Source organism: Bos javanicus, chromosome 18 (assembly GCF_032452875.1).
Source record: "Bos javanicus breed banteng chromosome 18, ARS-OSU_banteng_1.0, whole genome shotgun sequence".
Taxonomy (NCBI): domain Eukaryota; kingdom Metazoa; phylum Chordata; class Mammalia; order Artiodactyla; family Bovidae; genus Bos; species Bos javanicus.
Genome location: NC_083885.1, coordinates 47904988 through 47932951, shown reverse-complemented (window position 1 = coordinate 47932951; position 27964 = coordinate 47904988). Strand labels below are relative to the sequence as shown.

Here is a 27964-nt window from a genome sequence, read left to right as displayed (position 1 = left end):
TGTGTGATGAGTCCTTCCTATGGTATTTTTGTGGCTCAAAGCTCAGACCCCACCCTCCCTCAAACACTAACACAACACAGACACAACAGAGATTTAAGAGTATGGTCTCTGTACCTGAGTTCAAATTCTGCCCTCACCACTTGCTAACTGTGAGCAAGTGGCCTCGTGCTGCCAGGCCTCACCTTCTTCATCTGTTTAGTGGGGATGATCAGAGTCCCGGCCACCTCAGAACACAGGTCACATGTGCCAAGCACAACACCAGGCCCAGAAGGTGCCTCTGAAGGATGACAGCTGTGAGTTTAGCTAGGCCTGCCTCTGATCAGCATGCTTTTCATCACTCATCTGCCCTTATTCACCAAGATAAAACAGGGACGGCATCTTTGACCCATCACTGTGAATCTTGACCTACACTTGAGTCTCACACCTGAGGCCCACTCTGTCCAATACATGTGGCTCCTGGGCACCTGAAACGTGGTTGGTGCAAATGGAGATGGCTGAAGGAGTAGATTTCACATGGTACTTTGAAGGAAGTGTGAGAAAAAAAGGATGTAATATATCTCAATAATTTTATACTGGCTACATATTGAAATGATATGCTTTGGACCAAATAAAATTTATTATTAAAGTCCATTTCCTATTTCTTTTTACTTTTCTAAAAGTGATCCCTGTAAGATCTTCAATGACATATATGGTCCACATTGGTGGCTCGAGTTATATTTCTAACGAACAGTACCGGTGCAAACCCTGGAGAACCAGAGTCTTCCTATGTGACTTCATACTGCCATGTGTCTAACATACGGCGCCTGGCACCCAGGCTGGGCAGAAACACATGCTTCGTAGATGGCTGGATGAAAGATGCTCTCCACACTTTTCCTGGTCTTAAAAGCAACCACCACCATCTTCACATCTAACCAGGCCTGCCCTTCATTCAAAATATTGAACAACTCTTAAGGTCCAAGCTACACCAGATCAAAATGGACACAGTCATGGTGGCTGGAACAGGATCCTGGAGCCCCTACTTGGGCCAGGCATCAGCACTTTAACAACTGGACGGTATCTTAAAACTTTAACAGTCCATAATACTAGTTCAGTGCTTAGAAACACTCTTTCCCCAGCTGGTCCAAGTCCTCTTGCAAAGCTCACCCCTTGCAAGCTCAATGGGACACCTCCTTGTTTGCAATCCTGCAACACCACACCTCATTTCTTGCTAACTTGCATCTGGTGTGGTGGCCACACCGCCAATCTTGTTTTATTTGAGGACATGCTTTGCTGAAGGGCCTTTAGTTTTGAAGTAACCAACAACCGACCAACTAAACATCCCCACAGAAACTGACCTTGTCATGTCTTACTGTGGAGACGACGCCACATCCCTAGACCATTCCCGGGGCCACATGAATGAGGTACTAAATATAGTCCGCAGAGCTCGGCATGTTAAACAACGTGGAAAGGAAACGCTGCACCCACTTAAACGTGCCTCAGCCTGGTCAAGGGGGCCTGGGAAGAGAGGAGTGTAGCATATGAGCCAAGACCTGGGGCCCTGGAGTCAGCATCCTCATTGGTAATGAGTTCCATACATTTATCTACTTCACTGGATTCTTGTGAGGATTCAGTTCAGTTCAGTTGCTCAGTCGTGTCCGACTCTTTGCGACCCCATGCACTGCAGCACACCAGGCTTCCCTGTCCATCACCAACTCCTGAAGCTTGCTCAAACTCATGTCCATTGAGTTGGTGATGCCATCCAAGCATCTCATCCTCTGTTGTCCCCTTCTTCTAGAGTAAGGATTAATTGAGGAAAAGTGCAAAATGCCTAGAAGAGCACCGAGTACAGAGTAAAGTACCAGGAAATGTCAGCTGCTATTATCATTATTATTGTTTTACAAAAATTAAAGTAGCATGAGCCTGAACAGTGGGAATTCACCCTTGTCCAGTTTCAATGATACTGTTTTTGTAGCAAATACATCCCCACATCTGGGCCTTTGCATTTCCTGTTCCCTCAGCCTGGAATGGTCTTCCCCCAGCTCTCGGCACAGCTGGTGCCTCTTGCTCATTCAGGTCTCAGCTCACATGACTCCCCTTCAGTGAGGCCTAGGAGGCCTTCTCCGAGAAGGCGATGGCACCCCACTCCAGTACTCTTGCCTGGAAAATCCCATGGATGGAGGAGCCTGGAAGGCTGCAGTCCATGGGGTCTCGAAGAGTCAACATGACTGAGGGACTTCACTTTCACTTTTCACTTTTCACTTTCATGCATTGGAGAAGGAAATGGCAACCCACTCCAGTGTTCTTGCCTGGAGAATCCCAGGGACGGGGGAGCCTGGTGGGCTGCCGTCTGTGGGGTCACACAGAGTCAGACACGACTGAAGCGACTTAGCAGAAGCAGAAGCAGCAGCAGCAGTAGGCCTTCTGAGGTCATACAAGCGAAAGGAACCAGCCCTTCCCCATCACGTCTACTCCATCCCCTCACGCTGTTATTGCCTCCATCTGAAATTAAAACCACCTGAGACTACCTTGTTTACTGCGTGTCCTCTCAGCTAGAATGTAAACCCTAGGAGAGCAAGGACCTTGCCTCTCTTATTCGCTGTCCAGAATTTATGCTTTCAGCCACCAGGCTGTACTGCCTATGTTTCAGAATGCTTACTGGATGTGTGTTTGCAGGTACAATAGAAAACCTAGAGGAACCTCCCTGGTGATCCAGGGACTAAGACTCCACGCTCCCAATCCAGGGGACCCAGGTTCGATCCCTGGTCAGGGAACTAAATCTCACATGCTACAACTAAAGATCTTACATGCTGCAACTAAGACCTGGTGCCCACCAAATAAATTTTAAAAAAGAAATTCCAGAAAGAACTTTAATGTCCAGTAATAGGGAAATGGCAGTGTGGAGCACCGCCTCTCCACACTGAAGAACGTGGGTCTAGCTGTTAAAAAGAACGTCAGATCTGTATGTAATGACTTGAAGAGATATGCACTATCAAATATTTTTAAAAATTGAGTTACAAACATGTATGACTTGATCCCTCCTTTTCTGGGGAATGGTGAGGGAGAAGAAAGAAAACAGTCGATATCTGCATTGCTGCTATTTAGTCAATTAGTAGTGTCTGACTCTTTTTCAATCCCATGGACTATAGCCCACCAGGCTCCTCTGTCCATGGGATTCTCCAGGCAAGAATACTGGAGTGGGTTGCCATTCCCTTCTCCAGTGGATCAGACCTGGGTCTCTTGCATTGCAGACAGATTATTTACTGTCTGAGCCACCAGGGATGATGCCCCACTATACACATACATACATCCAAACGAGCACAGAAAAAGGTGAGAGCATCCACCCCCACATTTCCAAAGGTAATGAATCTAATTTGTCCTCTCAGACATCTCCAAAGCCTGACACTACACTCACTGTCTGAATAAATGGTTTTCTTAGGGGGATGGGATTTTGGAATGGAGGGTGGCAGTTATTATTTCCCTTGCCTATCTCTGTAATGTTTGACAGGTTACTACGAGTATGCATTTCTTTGCATAACTTTTTAAAAGCCAAATTCAACCAATCCTCAGGCACACACACACACAAATTATGGCCATGACCACAGAAGTCCTAAGAAATAGAGGCGGTGTCTTAAAGAAAGCACAAATGCACAAACCGGTCCTAATAGCCTCTCATTCTAACTGCTAAAAACCCTTTACTTTAGAGGCAATGACTGCTCAATTATTTTATCAAAACATATAGACATTTAATTTAGATTTGGGAAATTATACACACAACAAGGTTAAGCTCTTATCATAACCTGGGTCATTTTTTTAAACTGAAGTTTGAAATACAAGCAAAATAACTTTCACAGGGAAAAAAAAAAGGCGCCAATCACTGCACATTCTAAATTCCATTTTTGATTTACCGCCTAACAACTGCAATGTCTGAAAAACAGGCTCATGTTTAACTCTGACCACAGACTGCTAAAAACCCACGTGCTGTTGTCACTAACAATCAAGACCAAGATTTTTGTTTTAAAGTCATTGTTTTATTTCCTCAGATGCAAAAAAGCACTTAGGGGGAATTCCTTGGCAGTCCAGTGCTTAAGACTTGGAGTTTTCACTGCTGAAGTCCAGGTTCGATCCCTGGTCAGGGAACTAAGATCCAACAAGCAACATGGCTCAACCAAAAAAAAAAAAAATCAATCAATTAATAAAAAAATAATAACACACTTAGGTAATTTTAGTGGTTAAAACAAATTTGAGACCACAGGTTCCCATCACCAAATGAAACTACAATTACAGGGGCTTCCCTGGTCGTCTAGGGGTTAGGAATCCGTCTGCCAACCCAGGAGACACGGGTTCGATCCCTGGTCTGAGAAGATCCCACATGCCGAGAAGCACCTAAGCCCGTGAGCCACAACTACTCAGAGAACCCGTGCTCTGCAACCAGAGAAGCCACTGCAAAGAGAAGCCTGTGCACCACAATGGTGAGCCCTGCTCACTGCAACTAGAGAAAACCCACGTGCAGCAAGGAACACCCAGCACAGCCAAGAATATATAAATAAAATCTCTAAAAAAAAAAAAAAAATTACAATGACAGATCTGATGACAGACTCACCCTAAACAGAGAGCTAACATACTCCCTGCCCAGCCTCGTCCTGAGTGTGCGTGTGCTGCCTCCCAAAACACTCCGGATGGCCTGTTGTACAGAGGATATTCTAACCCGCTGACACTGGGTAACTTTGCAGAAAGAAAGTGAGCGACTCAGCTGAGCTTAGCCAGGATAGAAATGGACTCCCTTACAGCCAGGGCTTTTACTCCATACTTGTGGCCACTGCCATCTGGCACGTCTGCAGTGCCTTCTCTGGTTCCTACTGATACAGTGTTTGACATGTATTCATCCTTGGTGACTTGAAAGAAACAACTCAACCATGTTGGAAAAGGCCACCTTCAGTAGCCAAGGGGGACTTTCAGTGGCCCACAAGACAAGAGACCAAGACAGGCCAAATAAATGGTTGCTATGGAATGACAGCACCATCCTCCTTGCCAATCAACTGCATCTGGGAAGCCTCGGGAAGAAGAAGGACTCCCAGGTTTCCAGCTTGGCCCATCTGCCGAGGTGGTGACTACTGGGTCCGGGAGGAAAACGAGCTTCGATTTAACATTTTGAGTTCACGGCACCCAACGGGACACCAAGTTAGCAGAGGACATCAAGGAGCACAGGCCCCACATGTGGAGGTGGGGCTCGGGGGGCTAATGGGGCTTTGAGACAGTCAAGTGCGGGCAGCAGTGGTACAACACTTAAAAGCCAATTTGGGGGCAGGAGTGTGTGAGAGCTGGGGGGAGGGCAGGTAGCCTGCTGATAGCAGCTAGTCAGTGCCATTTCTTCTCAGCCCCTTATATGGCAGTATGTTCCACAATTTTACCTTTGGTGAATAAAAATTAGGGGCGAGGGGACATTAACCTTGTCCTGCTCTGAACTGTAATACAAACATAAGCAGCAAAAGCCCATCAAGAAAAACAAGGCATGTTTATTAAGTGCTTAAGATGCACTTGGCCCTGTGCTGAACACTACACATGAATTATCTTTTGGAATCATTGAAACAACCCTGGCACAAGTGTCCTATGACTATCATTTCACAGATGGGACACTGAGGCTGGGAGTGAACATGTGGGGGAGCTCAGGGCTGTCATGTCACATCCCACCACAGTTAGGCAAGCTCTGGGCCAGATGGAGCACATGCAAGAAGAGCAATTATAATATATAAGAGCTGCTACTTAGTGAGAGATGGCTCTGGACTGGGAACATGGTATCAGCAAATCCTTACAACCCTCTGAGGCTGATATCGTTATCCCATTTTACACGGATGGAACCTGAGGGTGCACGAGAGGAAGTCAACCAGACCAGTTAAATGTCTGATCCACTAGAAAAGCAAGACTACAGGCAGAGCCCCACCCTCGGGGGGTCTCGGAGAAACCGGGAAAACGCTGAATCAATGGTCATTTATTAAATGCTGACTATGTGCCAGCTGCTGCTCTAAGCATTTCACAAATGGTATTCTCACTGCATCCTCCAAACGACTCTATAAGGTGGCTGCTATGAAAAAAATACCCATTTTGTAGACAGAGAAAACCAAGGTACAAAGCAGTGAAGTCTGTCGCCCAAGGTCACAGAGCTGGTAAAAGGTAGAACCTAAATTTGAACCTGGCTCTGCCTCCAAAACCGAAGCTCTTAGCAAAATAATTTCGCCTAACAACAGCCACCTTGCACCGAGTGCTAACCATGTGGCTCACCCTCAGCTTACCACATTCAGTCGATAATACCTTCATCCCATTTCTCCGGAGCAAACAATAAAGCAAGCAAGTAATAAGTGTCTTCTATGTACCAAACGCTTTATTCATCGGATATCAACAGAATTCCCAGCATAAGACAGACACTATTCTTCCCCGGTTTGACCGAAAGGAGAAACTGAGGTTCGGCACGGTTTCCCTAGATCGCACCTCCCGAGAGGCAAGAGTCCGTAAGCGAACCCACCGCTACCCGACTCATGCCATGCTTTCCCGCAACGGCACCGGGTAGCTCGCCTGGAAAGTTGAAGCATGCGGGCACGCGCCCAGCCAGGTCCGGAGGGCGAGAGTGCCGCCGCCGCCCCCCAACAGCCGGTGCCCACACCCGGCCGTCCGCCCAGTAGCTCGCCCGCGCTGACCCTCGGGGTCCGACTGGACATCGATTCCCCGCTACCCTATCGCAAGGCCAACCCTGCACCCGGAGCCACATACCTGGGTGTCCCGGCTGCCCGCCCCGCGGGCCCCACGACCGCGGCGTCCAAATCCGCGCCGCTTGCTGGAGACGCCGCCAGCTCCAGTGGCCCGAGTGACTTCCAGGCTGCCCACTTCCAAGCCGCTTCGCGCGAGGCCTCCTGGGAACTGTAGTTTCGCCCTAGGCGGCCGCAAACTGAAAAAAGCCTGACGCGCAGGTGCTGCCGGGAGCAGTAGGCGCGGCGCTGCGCCGCCTTCTGGGAATGGTAGTCCACCTGTCGCCTCCGTGCCGCTCGAGTCTCCAGAGTACTTCCGCAGCCCCGAGGGGCGTGAGGGATGGAGGTGTGTCTTCTGTAGATTCCAACCCGTTGATTGCGTTCCTTGCTCTGCGAAGGCGGTTTTTTCCTTTTTCCCAGCTCTATCCGCCTCCTCCCTTCCTTCAGTAGACCCTCTTTCTCCCTTTCCGCGAGGCGCGAGGTACTTACCCCGAGGGCGCGAGCCTCTGGAGAAGCGGGAGCAGCGGAACACAGCGCTAGACCCCCAACCGAGGGGAGCTGTGGAGAAAGGCGTCTATGCGCGCTCGCGCACGCGCGCTCGCCGGCCAACTCCGGCCTAAATTGCCGCGGGCCCCCGCGGGGAAGACTTTTTTTTTTTTCCTTTCGAACGCGCGCGCGCGCGCGCGGGGTCTCGCGCTGGGCTTTTTCCTGCCGGGCGCGCGCCAGTGCGCACGCGCGCTCACTCCCCTTGCCTTGGTCAGTCCGGCGGGCGCGGGGTTGGGGAGCTAACCGTTTTGTTGGCCGAGTCCTCCCGCAGTATCCCCAAGGTCGCTCCTCTGGCACTCCTGTTCTAGGTCTGGCCCTTCACATAGCTTCGGAGTGCCGCCACACACGCCGTACCCGTCCCTTGTCTGGAGCCCAGTCGTCGCAGGTAACAGGCGCGGCCGCAGTCTTGAGGAGGCGGACACACCCTTCTTCCCTCCCACGCGGAGAGCCGGGACGCCAGAATGTGTTGGGATTCCGGTCTGGTCGCCTCTCCCTGTAGTAGGAGTCTCCGGAGCTCTGCCTTTGACGGGAGTCTCTTGACCGCCACCCAGGGGGGTGCCCTGGAGGCCATGTTACCTATCATTCATTCGTTGATCGCACATTCTTAGCGTAACCAGTGTTTGTTGAGTACCTATGGCTGGGGAGATTTTGTTAAAATTTAGTCCACTTGTCGACATAATCAAGGATCCGACCTTTTTTATTGGCATTCCTACTACTCCGTAAGGGGTTACCGAAGGAACCAGCTGGAATTGCAAGGTTCTTTGGTCAGGAAAACCCAGTCAATATCCTTCCCATCTCATCCTTTCTTCCAAGAAGATGCTGAATGAGACTGAGCTGGGAAGTATATATTTCTTCTTCCTGGGAGAGGGGCAGAGGGTGATTCATTTGCTCATTTATTCAAAAAAAATGTATTAGACACCTACTTCATGCCAGCTTGGGTGATTGATTACCAGGACAGGGGAGAAATCAAGATAGATTCGGTGCCTACTCTCAAGGAACCGAAGTCCAGACCACCATCGGAAGGTGATAATCTAAAGCAATATTGTCTAATAGAAGTATGATGCAAGCCAAATCTGCAACTTTAAAATTTACATTAAAAAATTAAACAGGTGAAATTTTATTAATTTAAGCCAGTATATCTAAAATAAGTTATGTTTAATGAAAAAAGGTTTACATTGCTTCAGTTTTAAATTTTAAGTTAATTAAAACTGTGCTAATGCTGCTGCTGCTAAGTCACTTCAGTCGTGTCCGACTCTGTGCGACCCCACAGACGGCAACCCACCAGGCTCTGTCGTCCCTGGTATTCTCCAGGCAAGAACACTGGAGTGGGTTGCCATTTCCTTCTCCAATGCATGAAAGTGAAAAGTGAAAGTGAAGTCGCTCAGTCGTTTAGGACTCTTAGCAACCCCATGGTCTGCAGCCTACCGGGCTCCTCCGTCCATGGGATTCTCCAGGCAAGAGTACTGGAATGGGGTGCCATTGCCTTCTCCAATTAAAACTGTGAGGCATTAACAAAAATATTCATTTGTGGCATGGCTTATAGCAAAAGGCTGGAAACTGCCCAATTTCTATTAATGGACGTTAGATAAATAAATGATAGTTCAGCCAGACAATGTACCATGCAGCTGACAACTGTTGAAAAATGAGACAGAACTGTATGTTTTAATATGAGTTAATCTTTAAGATTATTAAGTGAGAAAAATGCAGTGTATAGCACCTGGGCTTCCCTGGTGGCTCAGCAATAAAGAATCCACCTGCCAGTGTAGGAGACACGGGTTCAATCCCTGGGTCTGAAAGATCCCCTGGAGAAGGAAATGGCAACCAGCCCCAGTATTCTTCCCTGGGAAATCCCATGGACAGGGGAGCCTGATAGGCTAGAGTCCATGTGATTGCAAAAGAATCTGACATGACTTAGTGACCAAACAACAATATAGCATACTAACATTTGTGTAAGAAAAGTGGTATTTTTCCACATACATCCTTGTGTGTGTACAGAACACAGAGTTACCTTTCTGAAGGGGAAATAGGACAAGTGACTTTCTTTTTAGTATATGTTTCTTAGTATGTTTTGTTAGTATGTTATGTTCCATGTCCATTCTGTGACTGAGCTATCAATTAGTGGAGGATGATAGCTAAGTCACAGAATTATTGTATAGTATTAAAACAATATATGTAAAATACCTAGCTACCACTTTACAACCTTAATCATTTCTGGATGCTATCATTACTCCCATGCTGGATGGATAATTCTTCACCCAATAGGAACTTGCCTACCCTGGTAATACATGTTTTTCAGCCTGGAAAACTGTTTCTTTCCATAAAGTGTGTTAAATGTTTTCCAGTCCCAGCCCTAGCTGTGACATCACTTATAAGACCAGAGTAGTGGTCCCAGGCCTTGGGGACAGACTTTAGCTCTTTATTAGAAATGTCATTCAAAAACAAAAAAAAACAGAGTAAGCCGAGATTGCCCTCTGGCTTTCCAGTCCCTCTGACTTTATAGTCAACTGATGCCAGCTGGGCTTTCTGCATCGCTGTCCCCAAACATAAGAGCCACCTGCAAGGCTATAGGATCCATGCAGGGCTTTACCTCACAGTGTGGAGCACACATCACTATTCTTTAGGGTGGTCAGGTTTCCCTGTTACACATACTCAACAATACTTTGTTCTTTTCCCTCTTAAACAGGGCCCAACAGTCACATGGAGTGCAGTGCCCCCTAGAGTCATTTCTCTGTATTACAAAGGCAGGGCTCACAGGTTGCTGGCCTTTCATCCCACCACCATCAACAGAGCACTGTACCTTGGAAGGGACTGCAGTTAAGAAAAAGGATGTGGTGCCAGCATCAGTGTCCAATAATAGACCTAGTTTGTCTCCGTAGTCAGTATTACATACCATATCTCGGCCCCCACATACTGACTCCCCTAGGTTGGCTGCATGACTTCCCATTAGATCATCTTTCGGTTATCAAGATATTAAAAAGTCAAAATCATTGGGCTTACACTGAATGCTTAAGCTGAAGCTCACTCCGGACTTGCTTTTAAGGACAGGTAATGCGATTAGGGAATCAAAGTGGGAGATTATAGGAGAGGTTTCCTCTAAGGAGACCAGTGTATGAGATGGGAGAAAGTGGCCAAAAGAACAACAACAAAAAAAACACAAACAAACAAACAGGGAATTCCCTGGCATTTCAGTGATTAGACTCTGTGCTTCCACTGCAGGGGGCACACATTTGATCCCTGGTCGGGGAACTAAGATCCCACAAAAAAGATGAACAAACAAAACTTCCCAAAATAACAACAAACAGAGGTTTGGGGGTTGGAGGACTTCTTTCTTACTAACCTCCAAAGAATATGCCCCCAAGGGTCCCAACCACTTGCTTTTTATAGGCTGGTCGAGAGAAGCTGAACCCAGAGGAGATATTAGGAAAAACAGAAACTTATGGCAGTGACGGCAGATTTGTTGACTTCAAGCAACCACTCTCTCAGTAGCTCTGGGGCCTCAAGAAGGAGCTGGGGTGCATGGCGGGTGTAGTTCTGAGCTATGGAGCCCTGGCCTGAGGGGCCACCCACCGATCCATTTCAGCAGGTCACAGGGGTTCCTCAAAGGCGGTCAGCAAGTGCAGGGTCACAGGGAAATAGAATGGAAAAAGATATACAGCAGGAGGGCAGCACGCAGGTTTTGGGAGAGAAGAAACATAGGATGCTAATGTCTGAAAGCCAGTCCCCAGCTCCCATCAGTGGGTTTGTGAGGCAGAGAGTGCACTTAGCCTCAGCTGGGAGAGCCTCCTGCTTCTCTGAAAGGCTAGGAGAATCCTGAACTGTGGGTTGAGTCTTAAGAGCCTACCATGTGTAACTCTCTTTGCATCCTTTACCTCTCTGAATTCACATTTTTTATCCATACAATGGAGGTGATGGGATCTGCCTCTCAGAATTCTTTCGAGAACTCATGAAGTGATGGATGTGGGGGTTTTTTTTTGAGTGGGGGAGGGCTCTTACCCACCCTACACATGAGATGATGATAAGTTTTGCCTGCTGCTCCCCCTGCCCCAGATCCAGCCATCATGTCTCTGTGGAAACACACAGTCTAGGCTTAGCCATGCCAGACGGTGGGTTCTGCTGACCTTACCTCGGGATGCCCCGGCCAAATGACCTGGAATTCCAAGAGTTCTCCAAACCACCGGTTCCCAGACTTTAAGATTGGCTGTTTAAAACTCAATTTTGGGCCCTACCCTTATGACTTTACAATTTAGTAGGTTGAGGGTAGGGCCTGGTAATTTGAATTCCTAACATGTTCCCAGGTGATGATGCTGCTGTCCTGAGGATTTTTTAAGTCCACCAGTTTTCCTTCATCTGGCAGGTGCAAGGATGGCTTCCACTGCCCCCTGCTGGCCAGACTATAAATTTAGCTATAATGTTTCCAGAGCAACTGAAAAGTACAAAGTATAGGTTGGGAGGAAATAACTACTTCTCTGGAGAACCAAACTAGCCTAAAAACAGCAGTCATGATTGTCTGTTGCTTCAGAGTATACTTTAAAAGGTATTCACAGGAATTATCATCTTTGATCCTTGCAACAATCCTGTGAAGTAGGCGAGACTGGCATTTTCATATTATCAGTACAAATAAGGAAAACAAGTCCATCATCAGACCAGTAATGATAGACTCCCTGACAAAGGGGACTCGTTAAAAGTAGGCTTTATTCACATCCAGTCAGAAAAAGTAGAGGTTTATCCTCACGAAGGCTAGAGAGAAGGGAATGGGAGGAAGAAGTTGACTAGCAGATGTATCACACACAAGAAAGTGACTTGATTCCACAAGCCTGGGAAAGCCTGCATGGCTGAATGATGGGATTCTTTCTCTAGCTGGACTACGTGGGGCTGACTCTTAGTCCTGGGCGCCTTTTATCTTGATGATTTCCTGTTTCAGGAGTCAAACTTAAAACATCCACTGAGTCACCTAGGGAGCTTGTTAAAATGGAAGGACTCAGGATCCCACTGTCATGGTTCTGCTTCAGTACCTGAAAGTGAAAGTCACTCAGTCATGTCCAACTCTTTGCGACCCCATGGATTATACAGTCCATGGCATTCTCCAGGCCAGAATACTGGCGTGGATAGCCTTTCCTTTCTCCAGGGGATCTTCCCAACCCAGGGATTGAACCCAGTGCAGGTCTCCCGCATTGCAGGTGGTTCTTTACCAGCTGAGCCTACCAGGAAAGCCCAAGATACTGGAGTGGGTAACCTATCCCTTCTACAGCAGATTTTCCTGACCCAGAAATCAAACTGTGGTCTCCTGCATTGCAGGTGGATTCTTTACCAGCTGAGCTATCAGGGAAGCCCTCAGTACCTTAGGATCTGCATTTTAAGAAGAACCTCTCCCCCAGGAATCATGATGTAGGACCACACTTTGGGAACTACTGCTGCTGCTAAGTTGCTTCAGTCATGTCCGACTCTATGCGACCCCATAGACGGCAGCCCACCAGGCTCCCCTGTCTCTGGGATTCTCCAGGCAAGAACACTGGAGTGGGTTTCCATTTCCCTCTCCAATGCATAAAAGTGAAAAGTGAAAGTGAAGTCGCTCAGTCGTGTCCGACTCTTAGCAACCCCATGGACTGCAACCCACCAGGCTCCTCCATCCATGGGATTTTCCAGGCAAGAGTACTGGAGTGGGGTGCCATTAGCCCTTGCAAAAAGCTCTCTTGACAGCCCACCACCAATAAAGAATAACTATTTGCCAGTGACAGTATTCCTTTCCAGCCCCTTTAGGTTTCTCTGCTTCCTTCCCCTAGAATATCCTATTGGATCTGACAGCCCATGCTAAGATTCAAGCCCCATTTCCTTTCTTTACACTCTCCAAGCCTCAGTTTTCACAAATGAGATATCTACCTCTCCGGGTTGCTGCTGTTGTTCAGTCACTCAGTCATGTCTGACTCTTTGCAACTCCATGGACTGCAGCACGCCAGGCTTCCCTGTCCTTCACCATCTCCCAGAGCTTGCTCAAATTCATGTCATTGAGTTGGTGATGCCATTCAACCATCTCGTCCTCTGTCGTCCCCTTCTTCTCCTAAGAACGTATGTCTTATGCATAGTTCTTGACGTTAAAAAGTGTCCAATAAGCATGAGTTCATGGCTCTGGACTTCTGATTTCCAGCTCTCAAAAAGCAGCAGTGGCTAAGCTGGCCTTTTTCAGATTCCCACCGGTTTTTAAACAACAGTCCTGAGGAAGACCAGCAGATAATCGACGTGATGACTTCTCCCAGACTCATCCCCCTGTGGAAGGACTTTAAATACCTTCTAAGTGACATGATACAGAAAAGCAAGGTAATGTGTATGTAGGACAGACATGTTATTGGCCCCTATCTGTCAGAACAGTTATGAGCCTTTTAGAGGCACATAGATCATCTATGGAAAGAGGAAGCAGGCAGGGAAAATCATAAGGACAACTATCCCCATAGCAGGAAGTGGGCCATCAACTTCCAAGTGAGCCTAGAGACCTCTCGCTGGGACATTTTGATAGTGAGAGGTGAACACTTTGGAGCACTGTCAGAAGAACTCACCCTCTGGAAAGAGAGATTTTTCTAGACAAGAAGGAAGAAGGCATCAGAAAACATTTGCCAACGTCAGGTTTGCTGTGGCTTGGCTTTTTGTAGAAGGATGCCAGGTGCATGTTTCATAGCACATGCTTGATCACCATGGGATCATTTATACATATGTGTGTATGTGTGTGTGTAGAGACAGGTTATTGTCCTCTGTCAAATTTAAAGGCCAGGTAGCATGTCCTAAAAGTCTTACTTAGTGCAATTTTAGGCTTTAATAAAGCTGCACTGACTTTTGGGACACCCTGTTACTTTACATGTGGGCATATGGCAGTGTACTTGCCTTGATAATCTGTTAAATGTTTCTTTCATGACATATGTACCCTATTAGACAGAAGGGAAAGTGTTCAAGGACAGGTATAGCTAACTTCACATTGGAAGGAATATCAGTTTCCCCTGACGCCACATAGGCCCTACAGTGGTTTGGCTCACCCTTGTGTTGAGGGTTTTGTCCCACGCTTGTGTAGTGCAGGTGTCCCACAGGTGATAAACTGCATGTGTGGGGGTCACAGGAGTGGTCCTTGGGGCTGAGGCAGAACTTTGACAATGGTTTAGATTGTGACTTGCGTGAGAATATATTTATTGTATATGTGTTTCTGGTCTCTGAGTTTAATGCCATGCCACTTCCCAGCAAAATTTAGATGACCTGAAGACTGATGTAGTTGTGTTGAGTGACCGGTCCCAGATCCTGTTCAAAGAGTCTCGCCATCCTCAAAACATGCCGCTTATATGCTACTACTTCAGTGACGCCCACTTCTTTTCTTCCCTCTCTTGGGTGACAACAAGCACAAAAGAAATACAGGTAAAACTCCCCAGTCTTTCTTCTCCTTAGCCCATTCTAAGTGAGGGCCATGCCCATGTAACTTCTGACCCTAGATTAATCCAGGAAGATATACCCCTTGAGTGAACATGATCTGGACCCAGGAGTCCTCCTTCATCCTTTCTCCAGTTACCATCTCCATGTTGACTAGATTTTATTCTTCTCCTAAAGTAGGCCAGGGTTAGGGAAAGAGTCCTCGGTTTCCTGATTTTACAGTATTTCTACTTCCTCAAACTAGTGGGTAAAGTCACTCTAGGATCTTCCAGCTTCTCCTTAGCAAGAAAAAATAGCTGACTATTATGCCCTTTCCTCTTCTGCTACCTATCCTAGATAGTTTCCATCTTATTCTCTCTCAGGCTGTAGTATGGATGAAGAGCAAGACTGAGGACATGGTGGAGAAGAGAATGTTCTCCATGACAGATCGGCTGCCACCCATCCAGTCCATGGTCCACACAGGTTCCTTTCATATCCTTGTGGTCTACTGTGGTGACCTGCTCCTGCGGCTCTTTGGGGACCACCTTCGGTCATTCAAATCCCTGGGGGTAGTACCCTGTCGCTTTAACATCACCTGCCTCTGCTATGACCCAGGAATGAAGATGCTTCTGTCGGGCATCCTGGGGGCAGTGGTCACCTGGACCATTGAGCGCAGTGGCAGGGGTCTCCAAATAGCTCACATGGTCGCCCTGCCTGGTGACGAGTTCATCCATGACATCATGCTGAATGGCCCCAACGGCTCCCTGATTGCCATGTGTGAGAATGTGGTGAGGGTCCTGGAGCGCCAAGGCCATGGCCTCCTGGCAGAGGTGAAGAAGTTCTCTTCCACCATCAGTGGCTCCTCGATCACCTGCTGCTTCACCTGTTCTGAACAGGGCTTTCTTTATGCTGGAAACAAGACTGGGGAGATCCAAGTGTGGAACCTCAACTGGGGCCACTCCCTCCACACTTTCAAGGCCCACTTCTCTTCGGTGATCTGTATCCGTAGCCAGCCAGAAGCCCACACCCTGCTCACAGCTGGCCGGGAAGGCATAATCAAAGAGTGGAACCTGACTTCAGGCAATCTGCTGCGGCGGCTCGAATTGGGCGAGGAGCTATATCGGCTCCAGTTTATCGATGGCACCACTTTCTTCTGCCAGACTACCCACTCTTTCTCCTTGCGCAGCCTGCCCTTCTTCTATAGCCTCTTCAATGTCTGTGGCTCTGCTCCCCAGCAGGTGCGCCGGGTCCGCTGTGGCAGTAACTGGTTCCGGATCCTGTGCACCACCGAGGATGGCCTGCTGCGCTTCGTGTCCCCGCTAACAGGGAATCTCCTGGTCATCACCTGGCCCTTCTCAATCCTGGACCAGGCCACGGATTGGGCCTATGACCCCAATAAAGAGGAGCTCTTTGTAGCAACAGGCAGCCCAGATGTGCTGGTCTTTGACACCACCCGCTCCCCTTGCATGGCCAAGTATCTCTTATGCACCTCACCAGATTCTCAGGACCTGGTACAGTGCTTGGCTTATGGGCACTTTCACCTGGGCCGGGGTCTAGAAGGACTCATGTTCTCTGGATACCAGAGCGGTGTGATTAGAGTGCTCTCCCAGCACAGCTGTGCCCGGATTGAGACATACATTCACTTTGGCTCTGTCCTAGCCCTCTCTACACTGCCCGGAGGGCTCTCTGGTAGCCGAGAAAACTCTTTACTCTGTTCCTATGGAATGGATGACTACATACACCTCTCAGAAGCTGTGCTTGAAGGGGTCAGAGTGAAACTGCGGATACTTGCCAGCATTCTCTGCAGCTGTCAGCTAACACACTTGATACTCTTGCCCAAGTCAGTGGGTGCCATCACCCAGACTAACTGCCTGCGTCTCTGGAAGTTCCATGACTTTCTGTCTTCTGGTTCACAGGATGGCTCAACGTTCATAGAGACCTTGCCTTTGCACCAATGCACCATCATCTCTTTTGATGTCTGCCTGTCCCTGAGTCTTTTTGTCACGGGTGGCAGTGACGGCTCTGTCCGGATCTGGAACTTCCATGGGAGACTCATAGCCATGCTGGACTCATCACTGCATTTTGGCCCACTCTGCTTTGCAAATGACCGGGGTGACCTGCTTGTAACTTTCAACCAGAGTCTTTATCTGGTGTCCTGTTTAAAGCTGCTTCCCCCAACCCTGCTGGTTCGCCTCTCCCTTATGGGTCTGACAGATGAAGTGCTCGAAGTCCCTAAGCCTTTCATACCAAGCTTCTTCTTCTCCTTCGAGACCATGTTTGTGCCCAAGTACATCTACCCTGGACATGGGAAGCAGCAACTGGTGGGTCTGGAGAGTCTCGTCAATCATCGGGCCATTGCCTTTGATCATAATGTGCCACATGTCATTGAAGAAGATGAGCAAGGGAGCCCTGTGCTACTCTCTTCCTTCAAACATGATTCTGGGTATATGGAAGTTGACGTATCACAGGTGAAAAAACCACCTTATTTCCATTATGTGCTTCCTCCCCAGCTACAGCTGACTACCTGGGATGAACTCAACCCCTATCAGATACTGCAGTGCTACTTTGGTCACAGGCGGAAATGGCTCTTGGCTCCAGATTGCTACATCCCTAACTCAGTGATCCGGGCCCGTCTCTGGCCAGAGGGCAGCCCGATATACCTGCAGTGCAGCCTGCACTCACCTGTGCGGGAGCTGGAATGGGACAAATCTCAACAATTCTTCTTCTGGCACAGCCGGGCAAGAGCTATAAGCGACGCAGAACAATACATACATGAAAAGGAAGATGAAGACTTCCTCCTCACAAGAGCGTCCAAGGATATCACTTATACCGTTCTTACAGACGCAGCAAACCGCAGTTGGCTGGGAAAAAAGATGAGTGAAATTGCTATCAATAGCCTGATAGAGACAATTCTCAGTATTATAATCCATGCTACTCCACTGAAGTACCAGTGCTGTATTGGTGCCCTCGGGCAGATCTTTGCCTCTTACCAGGTGTCTCCACCCCTGCGCTCTGAAACAGCCCACCGCCTATTGGATGATACAACCAATTCCAACCCACTGATTCGAGAGCTGGCCTGGGAAGGGCTGAAGCGTCTAGGAATGATTACTCATCTCTTTGCCGTGCCTCTGGCCCAAGGACTAATGGACAAAGATGACAGAGTGAGGAATAAGACCCTGAGCCTCATGGCTGAGACTGGAGTCCACTCTAGGACCTCACTCTTGAACTTGGTCCAGAATCGAGAGACTTTCCGGGAGATGCAGTAAGTTCTCGTGCCGTCCTCTGTTCTTTACTAGCTTCTGATTTTCTTCTTCCTCTTCCCCATTTTCCCCTTCCCTTCCTTCACTGTCTCTTCATCTCTGTTCACGAGCTCTTCCTGTCTTTTTTCTTCGTTCATAGTCTTTTCCCATTCCTAGACTATCTGATGATCCCCTAACTGCCCACTCCTTTATCCATTTCTTTTCCTGTTCCTGTTTGTCCCCTGCCTCTTTAAGGACCCCTTTCACCCTTTTCTCCTACCTCAGAAGCCCCCATACAGCTCACTTCATTCATTGCCATCTTGACTTCCTAGACTTTTTCTTTCTTCTTGGCCATCATTTCCTCTAAATATGCTGTCTCTGTGAGTTACATTGCCCAGTTTCCTGCCAGTTCTATAACAGTTCTTTCCTTCTTGTTCTCCCTCTTGTCCCTGATTCAGCATGGTCCTTTCTCTCCTTTGACTTTCATAGGCAGGAAATGGTTGGGGATGAAACCTTGGACCGTCTACTGGGACTGCGAGCCCCAGATCTCCAAATCCTTCATACTCAAGTGTCGCAGCGATTGAATGAAGACCTGACCTTATACCAGGGTGACGAAAAGCCTACTTTTACTTTAGATGTCTCAGGGGCGTCTGAACTTACTGCCCTTTCCAAGGAAACTGATACTGTCCCTGAAGAACCTGAAGCTGCCTTCAAGCACAGCAAAGGCCCAAGACGGGGCCGACCAGTAGTCAGAAAGCACAGTATGTATGGTGTAATCTGATTCATGCCTCAGGGTCCCCAAGAGGCAGGGCAGTTAGGGCTAAAGTAAGACAAGAGGTATCAGAGAAGAACAGAGATAAGTGAAAAGATCCTTTCACAGAAAAGAACCCTCCTAGGAAGGATCCACCCAAATTAAGAGGGACCCCAAAACCTATCTCTGTAGGACTCAGCAGAGGTAGAGTGGAGAGGGGAAGAGGGAGGGAAGGCACTGGGGATAAAGCAAGGAGAAGGCCTTCTTGTTAAAGGCCTCAGCCTCCTCTGTCACTACTTCTGTTATGGCAGTTCATCTTAGCTCAGTTGGGAAGGGTGTTATCTAAGCCTCCCATGCTTTCCTTATCTGCATCTCCTGATTTTCCCTATAGCCCGAAAATTTTTGCGGAGCCTCAAGAAGCTCAAAGAAACTGTCACCGAGCCAGGTCCCTTACAGGATGAAGGTGATCAGAGTGAAGCTGCACCCACTGGGGTGGAGGAGGCTAGATCTTCAGCATCCAGTATACTAAAGGTTGCAAAAGATGATGAACAAGAATCTTTAGAGGTAGATGCCTCAAAGGATTACGTGGCCTTGACCATGAAGATGTTGAGGAAGACACGTGACAAAAGAGGCCGGAAATCAGTATCTCAGAAAACCATGAAGAGGCGCAAAAGGAAAGTAACAGACACTGAAATTACACATGAGGGATTTCCACATACTGAAAAGACAGACTCAATTATGAGGCCGATGCAAGTCACAGGGCGGGGTGCCTCTGGAGCTCCTGGCCTCAGGTCTAGAGACAGCTCGATGTGGCGGGACGACCTATGTCGTCTTATGACCCTGAGGATATCTGGTTCCCAGACAAAAATGTTAGAAGCTCTCAACAATGAGCTAGTGACCACGGCTCAGGAGATGCTGGCTGATCGACAACCCAGCTGGGAGCTCTTTCAGGAGATCTGCCCCCTGCTGAAGAAAGACAGTGAGGAACTGCTTGAGGACCTTGACTGGGATGTAGCCTGGCCAGAGGAGAAACCGGTTTTTATTCACGGATCAGCAATTAGAGAGGACATGATGATCAGAGACATGGAAGAGGAGACAAGAGAAACGCAAAAGCGAAAGACAGAAAAGGACATTCAGGACCTGCGGGAAACCCACGTGAGTCCAAAAAAAGGCAAGAAAAAGAAAGTTCTTTTTGCAGAACCAGACCTAAGCAAGGGAAAACGAATATCAAAGAAAGAAGAGAAGAAATCCTCTAAGCCTTCTAAACAAAGGAAAGCAGTCCAGCAGGAGATAAAAGTGGATAAAAAAGAGAAGAAGATAGCCAAAGAAGAGAGGGGCATGAGTCAGGAAGTGGAGGTGGTGGACAAATTAAAGGAGAAAGTGGTTGAGCAAGAAAAAAGGCCACTTAAAGATGAGATAAAACTGTCTTGGCAAGAGTGGAAGAAGTCCTGGGACCAATGGAAAAATGCTTTCGGTGAGACAAGGATATCGTGGGATGAATGGAAGAAAACATGGGAAAGCCAGTGTCATCAGGAAGAGGAGCAAGTACCTGAGGAGGAAGAGAAGCTGCTCCCAGATGCAGAAGAGGGACAAGTCAGAAGGGACAAGACAAAGCGGACATGGGATGAATGGTCACAGATCTGGGAAAAGATGTCAGCCAGGGCCAGGGAGAAGATGTTGGTGACTCAGGAGGAAGTGACCCTGGAGGAAGAACTGCCTCAGGAGCAGGAAGAAGAAGCAGAAGCAACAGCAGCAGAAGAAGAAGCACTGATGACAGAAGAGCAAAGGCAGATCCACCAAGAATACAAACAGGCCCAGGTTGAGCGAAAACGGGCCCAGGCTGAAAGACGACGGGCCCAAGAAGAGAGGAAGCTGGCTCAGGAAGAGGAGAAGCTAGCACAGGAAGAGAAGAGACTAGCTCAGGAAGAGAGAAAAATGGTCCAAGAGTATGAGAAACTGGCTGAGAAAGACAGGAAAATGGTCCAGATGGAGAGGAAGCTTATCCAGAATGAGGAAAAACTAGCCCAAGTAGAGGAAATGCTGAGCCAGGATGCAGAGAAATTGGCCCAGCAAAGGAAGAGACTAGCCAAGAAATTGGAGAAACTGGCCCAAGCAGAAGAGAACATAGCAAAGAAAGGAGGGAAGCTAGCTGAGGTCAAAAAGATAATGATGCAGAAACTGGATAAACTGGCCCAGAAAGAGCTAGATCTAGCATGGCAAGAAAAGGAACTAGCCCAGGAATTGGAGGATCTGACCTGGGAAGAGGAGGAACTGGCTTTGAAAGAAGAGGAACTGAATCAGGAAGAGGAGGAACTGATCAATGAAGGGGACAGGCTGGATCAGGAAGAGATGACACTGGCATCTCAAGAAGAGAAACTGGATGCAGAAGAGAAAGCAGTGATCCAGGAGGAAGAACTGCTGGTCCAGGAGAAGAGGAGACTGGCCCAGGACAAACAAAATCTGTCTGAGAAAAAGGAAGGACTTGATCAGAAAAGGGAACAACTGATGGAGAATAAGCATAATTTGGCCCAGGAAGAAGAGCTGCTGATCCAAGAAGAGAAGGAACTAGCCCAAGACAAGGTAAAACTTCCTGGAGAAGAGGAAAAACTTACCGAGAAGAGGGAGCAACTGATGGAGAAAAAGCAGAAACTGGCCCAAGAGGAAGAGCTACTGATCCAGGAAGAGAAGAAACTGGCCCAGAACATGGAAACACTGCCAGTGAAGGAGGCAAAAATTGCCCAGAAAGCAGAGAAATTGATCAAGAATAAGCAGAAACTGGCCTGGGAGAAGACTAAGCTTGTCCAGAACATGGAAGAACTTCCCAAAGCCAAGGAAATACTGGCCTGGAGGCAAAAGAATCTGGCCCAGGAGAAGGAGAAACTGGCTCAGGAGAAGGTGAAATTGGCTCAGAGGAGGGAAACCTTAATCCGGCTCCAAGAAAGCCTCATCCAGAGCAGAAAGAAATCAGTCCCTGAGAAGGAGGTATATGACATGTATAAGAATAGGCTGGTTCAGATAGAGAAGAAGCTGATGGAGGAAAAGGAGAAACTCTTCCAGAAGAAGGAGAAACTGGCCACCGTAGAGGAGAAACTGACCCAATTAGAGAAAAGCCTGGCTGAGAAACAGCACAAAGTAGCCCATGACAAAATGAAATTAGCCCTGGGGAAAAGGGCAGTGTTCCAAGAACTGAACCAGCTCAGAGGTGACTGGTCTATTACCAGGGAAGAAAAGGCACTGGACATGGAAATGAAAATACTGACCTGGGAGAAAGAGACACTGGCTGAGCAAAAGGAAATTCTCTTCAAGGAAGAGACTCAAGAAACTTCCAAAGAGAAAAGACTACCCAAGGATGAACTAGAGGTAATCAAGAGGAAATTGTCACTAGAGGAAAAGATATTGCTCTATGAAGAAAGGATCCTGGCCACAGAGCAAACAGACATGGCCAAAGAAAAACTGGAATTTACCAGAGGAGAGAGAGTATATGCCCAGGAACAAAGGAAGCTAGCCAGGTTACTAAGGAAATTAACTGAAGAAAGCAAGGGAATTTCCAAGGAACCATTAAAAGTAAGCAGCAAAGTCTTAAAGACACTTCAAGGCCTCATTAAAGAAGAAAGGAAACTAACCCAGGAAGAAATAGAGATGACAAAGTTAAAGAGGTTATTTGTCCTTAAGGAAAGGGAATTGAACAAGGTACAGAATGAACTTGATGCCAAGGAATGGGATTTTTCTGAGGAACAACCAGAAATTACCATAGATGAGAAGAAACTGGCTAAGAGGCAGAGAAGACTAGCCAAGGAAATTAGAAGATTGATAAAGAGGGAGAAAAATATTACTGAACAAGAAAGCATATTGGCCAGGCAACAGAGAGATGTCATACAGGAAACAGATGAAGAAGAAACAACAGAGGAAGAAGAGGCAAAGTCATTCCTTAAACATAAGTCAAGAAAAAGAGAAAAGCTAAAGACAGCTGATACACAACAGGAAGAGTTACTCAGTCAAGAGGATGAGGTGAAAAGTGTGAAAAGTGAGGAGATCTCTTCTGAAGAAATGGAATGCCTGTTAGATGAAATAGAGCAAGAGAGTTTGTCTGAGGAGGAGGAGGAGGAAGAAGAGGAGGAGGAAGAGGAGGAGGAAGAGGAGGAAATGGAAGAGGAGGAGGTAAAGGAGAAGAAAATGGTAGAGAAGGAGTTGGGGAAGGAGGAAGAGGAAGGGAAGGAGAGGAAGAAGAAAAGGAAAAAGAAAAAAAAGAAGAAAGTGCTGGAAAAGGAAGAGAAGGAAGAGGGGAAAGAAGAAGTGGTTGAGGAGGAAAGCACAAGTGATGAAGAGATGGAACATTTGAGTGAGAAAGAGGAAAGAGAGGACAGAAGCTTGTTTGAAGAAGAGGTAGACAAGAAAAAAGCAATTTTTAAAAGAGAAAAAATATACAAGTTACTAGAAGGGAAAAAGCACTTAAGAGGAAGAGAAGAATTCCTTTCCATTGAAAAAAGAATCCCTGACATCAAAAGCAGTGCTGTAAAACTGGAAAGCCCTCCCAAGCAACTGATCTCAGTCGTTCTGGGGAGCAAAGAAAAGATATCAGAGCCATTGCTAACTAAACAAATATCTTGGGAAGATAAGGCCATAGCACTTGGGAAGCCTGGAGTATTCCCAGGGGCAGGGTTCATAGATAAACAAGAACTGTTGAAGAAATATAAGCCCATGCCTCTACACGTTTTGGATATAGTTTTGGAGGCCCAGGAGCCTGACTTAGAGACCCCGTATTTGTCCCACATACTGAGGAAGACCATAGAAGCTCAGAAACTCCAAGGCAAACCGCTGGGGGCCAAGTGGCAGTGGATCCTGCAGCGTCATCCATCTCTGAAGAAACAGAGTGAGGTACAATTACCTTTGTCCAAAATCCTGCCTGAGGAAATCTACACAGACATCAGTGTCTCAGATGTAGAGTGGATCCACCATGTCCTAGAAAAGATGGAGGCAGGAGAACAGCTTTCCAGAGATAGTTTCCACCGATTGTGCCAGCTTCTCAAAGACCTCACCGCAAAGGAGAACTTAGAGTGGATGCACCTGGCCAAGCTCGAAGCCATCGTGTACCATCACAAGCAGATCATGGAATCCCGAGGCACACATATCTCCAAGCCCAGTAAGGAGCCCTTGGGTCCAAAATACTTGAAAGTGATCCCTCCCATCAAAGGAAGGGAAAAAGAGAGCTGGCTCAAACGTCTGGCTGTCTCCACACCAAAGTCTCTGTTAGCTACCAAAGGGATCCCAGACCCGAAGGCTATCAACTGGCATCTTCTGGGAGAGCCTTACCGGAGTGCACGGGCGAAGCAGATAGCCACTTCTCTCAGGGGGATGGAGATGCGATACTATGATTCTGCCACAAGAGACATTTTCACAGGTGCCCTGGACCCTGTTGAAAAACAAACCCTGGCGCTGATGTTTCAGAAAGACTTCTTGGCTTTTAAGGATAAGGGCAGGTTTGCCAGGTTGCCCAAGTTGGAGAAGAAGGCACGACCCATCTCTAAAGTAAAGGAGGAGGTGCCTCTGTGGGAGACGTTTGTGGCACTGTACCACGTTCTGCGGATGTTGCAGGAGCGATACGCAAGAGACAGTGCTGCATGGATGGAACAGTTCAACCGTCTTATGGACCTATACCAGCTCAAGTCTCCCCGAATCCAGAAGCTGATGCAGGACCTGCTACTGAGAGCAAAGCCCCAGTTCCAAGAGGTCACTTACAAAGATGCCCTAAGGGCCGTGGAGCTAGCCCCTGGAGAGCGGTTGTTCTACCACCTGCTCTGTGGTGGCTCTCAAGCCCATAAAGGGCCTCTGGCATTCCAGGAGGTGGTTCCTCTCCCCGGGCAGAACAATGTGCAGACCATGCTCCCCATGGGCATTGCCCAGTATGGGATCTTAGAGCTTGCCTGGAAGAGCCTGCCAGAAGCTGATTTACACCTCACCAATGAACTGCCCTATGTGGCTGCTCCTACTCTCTGATTTGGGACTGGAGGGGGAGGGACTTTTCATGCCTACCTGGAGAAAGGCCTTGTCACCAAGATCTAGACCTTTAACCCTAGGACTCACAGGGAGGTAGAGCCAGGCCCAAGCTCTTTCCCTGGCCAGTTCCAGAAACTAGCCTTTATACGTGGAATAAAGAGGAGGTTCTCATTTACAACAAGCACCGCGATGGGTCCTTTTTTCTTCAAACATTACTTCTCTAGAAAGGTAGCCAGGGAGACCAGACACTCACCTACTCCTGAGAGTGGGAAAACTCCCCCAGAGCCAGTGGTACTCACCCTCCAGCGGCCTTCTGGCAGAAGAGTCTGTCTTTGCCCTCTTTCTTCTTGCCCCCCACCATTCTCCCCTAAAGACCAGAGGAAGGGAAGCACCTGGCACAAAAATGAATGTATATTTTGCATTAATATAAGAGGCATTGATACAATGGAAAGAAAATGGATTTTAGAACCAAAAGACCTAGCATTTTGCCCTTGGATCCTGGGGTACACAGTGGAGGCAGACTTTAGTTCTCTGATCATAGTTCTGCATGCTGATGCCTAATTCCCAAACAGCCAGTATGGTGGGTGTTAAGAAAATCCTCAGAATATGGGAAAAACTTCAAGTTCTAGCCAGTACCACTTGGTGACCTCATTACTGGATGGCATTAAAAGATGAGGCCATTTCAGGTTAAAGCAGAAAAGCAAAGGAGGGAAGGCTATGTCTTTCACTTCCTTTGCCAACCTAGACATGGGTTTTGGGGAGGATGATAGAATGAAAATTTGAAAGATTAGGTGTAAACTCTAATAGGCCCTGGACATTCTAGGGACTTATGATCCTTCCCTCTAGTGATTAAGGAGATAAGAGGGGCTTCCCTAGTGGTCTGGAGTTAAGAATCCTTTTGCATGCAAAGGACACTGGTTTGATCCCTGGTCTAGGAGGATTCCACATGCCATGAAGCAACTAAGCCCATGTGCCACAACAAAAGAACACACCACAAGGAGAAGCCTGTGCTCACTGCAACTAGAGAAAGCCTGTGCATAGCAATGAAGACCCACCACAGCCATAAATAAGTAAATCTTAAAAAAAAAAAAAAAAAGAAGTTAAAGGGAAAGCATTAATAAAGTGGAGGAAGTTGTCACTGCCAGTAATGATGATCCTCCCTGATCTCCTCTTCCCACTATGAAGACTTCAAAACTGCCTCTTTCCACGTAAGCCAAACCAACAGATTCTAGCAAGTAGCCCATCTATGTGATTTGCCACCCTCCATCCCAACCTCTCCTTTATTCTACTCCCTCCATCTGAGTTTGCTTTTGTGGGGAATCCAGGGATAGAGGGCAACAGAACATTTTGAGACGTTGGATTCACCTTGGAGGGCAAGGGTAACGAGAGCCCTGAGTATGTAGTTGAGTTCTTCCACGTCAGATTACATACTAGGCCTGGAGTATGGAGTATATGCAAGCTGGGGGCTGGGGATACGGAGTCTCAAAAAGGGTGATCAACCCAATAGCCAGGCAAGGTAGCAGAAGTAAGGGTGGTCCAGCTGGCTCTGCAGCCCTGACCTGAATCATTTCTCCTTTCTGGCATCTGTTTACTTATCTGTGTCAAAAAGAAGACAATATATATTACAAATATAAGGCATGAAAGAGGAGATGTCACTACAGACCCTACAGACATTAACAGGGTAAAGACTAATATGAACAACTCTATGCCCATAAATGTGACAAAACAGATGAAAAGGACAAATTCCTAGAAAGATCCAGAAAGGGAATAGAAATACTTATCAAATCTATTTTGCAGGATTTCAGTGGATCTTCTGGTCAACAAACAACAAATAAAACACTGTGACAAGAAATAGTCTTAACTGTTGCCCCAGAGTCAGGAAGTATATAGATGGCTCTTCAATTCTATGGATGGTACTGGCTATGGCTATGATGACCTGGATATCCTTTTGCCTCTACTAGAATGGCAGAGACCAGGGCTTGTTTGTATTTTCTCTTTATTATGGAAAATTTCAATCACTAAAGTAGAAGCATTATCATGAACCCCCAGATCCCTGTCACACCATCACTTAATTACAAACATCTTGCAAAAGCTGCTTCATCTATTTTTTCCTTTATTGAAATATTTTAAAAATAAATCCCAGGCGTCATGATGTTTTTGATATCAAAGGACCCTAAGTTCTTTGATACTCATCTCTAAAAAATAAAATTTTGCTATATAAAAATTTTCACAGCTAACAAAATAATAATCCCTTACTATTATCCAATACTCTATGCAAATTTCCCTGGTTGTCTCCAAAAGTGACCTTTTATGCTTAATTTGTTTGAATCAGAATTCAAACAAGGGCTACATACTGGATTTTATTGTTATACTTCCTAAAAAGTTGGCTTAAAGCTCAACAATCAAAAAACTAAGATCAAAGCATCTGGTCCTATCACTTCATGGCAAATAGATGGGGAAACAGTGACTGACTATTTTGGGGGGCTCCAAAATCACTGCAGATGGTGACTACAGTCATGAAAGTAAAAGACACTTACTCCTTAGATGGAAAGTTATGACCAACCTAGACAGCATATTAAAAAGCAGAGACATTACTTTGCCAACAAAGGTCTGTCTAGTCAAGGCTATGGTTTTTCCAGTAGTCATGTATGGATGTGAGAGTTGGACTATAAAGAAAGCTGAGCACTGAAGAATTGACGCTTTTGAACTGTGGTATTAGAGAAGGCTCTTGTGAGTCCCTTGGACTGCAAGGAGATCCAACCAGTCCATCCTAAAGGAGATCAGTCCTGAGTGTTCATTAGAAGTACTGATGTTAAAGCTGAAACTCCAATACTTTGGCCACCTGATGTGAAGAGCTGACTCATTTGAAAAGACCCTGATGCTGGGAAAGATTGAAGGCAGGAGGAGAAGGAGATGACAGAGGATGAGATGGTTGGATGGCATCACTGACTCAATGGAGATGAGTTTGAGTGAACTCCAGGAGTTGGTGATGGACATGGAGGTCTGGCATGCTACGGTCCAGGGGGTCTTGACTGAATGACTGAGCTGACCTGAACTGAAGACTCTTAATCTTAAATATTTACACTCCTCTCTCTCCAGTTTTTTTCACAGTATTGTTTGTTGAAGACACTGAATCAGTTATCCTTTAGGTTTCTCCCATGTAGTTTTCTAATTGAGCAGAGTTTTGCTAAATGAGATCCGGTTGTGCTTCAGGGGTGCATGAAACTTCTGAAATTAAATTACTATGTGCAAGGTATTCCTCCACCACCTTGGAGTGGGAGCATTCTTCCAAATTTGTTCTTCTCCAGGTACTCTTTCTCAGTTCTGGTGTATCCTAC

General features: G+C 47.1%; 2 protein-coding genes and 1 long non-coding RNA gene across 6 annotated transcripts in view; 1 reads left to right on the top strand and 2 right to left on the bottom strand.

Annotated features, from left to right (window-relative positions):
* SIPA1L3 (signal induced proliferation associated 1 like 3) overlaps window positions 1-6832 on the bottom strand; it is a 254183-nt gene extending 247351 nt beyond the window's left edge. For 3 of the 4 annotated variants that reach the window (XM_061388093.1, XM_061388096.1, XM_061388097.1), the window contains exon 1: window positions 6742-6827. The gene's annotated coding sequence lies outside the window, so the exon portion shown is untranslated. Of the gene's footprint in view, window positions 1-6741 lie in introns of all 4 variants that reach the window. The other variant, XM_061388094.1, reaches the window with a different exon arrangement.
* Window positions 6833-11587: 4755 nt separating this feature from the next.
* On the bottom strand, window positions 11588-17407 carry LOC133230542 (uncharacterized). Its single transcript, XR_009730887.1, has 3 exons — window positions 17325-17407; window positions 13140-14619; window positions 11588-12274 (listed from the first exon to the last, which is right to left on the bottom strand). It is a non-coding gene; the product is annotated as an uncharacterized LOC133230542 (long non-coding RNA).
* On the top strand, window positions 13492-24807 carry WDR87 (WD repeat domain 87). The gene is made up of 5 exons (XM_061388092.1): window positions 13492-13574; window positions 14481-14651; window positions 15026-17904; window positions 18371-18642; window positions 19024-24807. The coding sequence occupies exons 1-5, from the start codon at window positions 13500-13502 to the stop codon at window positions 24624-24626; spliced, it is 9000 nt and encodes a 2999-aa protein (XP_061244076.1). The 5' UTR covers window positions 13492-13499; the 3' UTR covers window positions 24627-24807.
* Window positions 24808-27964: the final 3157 nt, after the last annotated feature.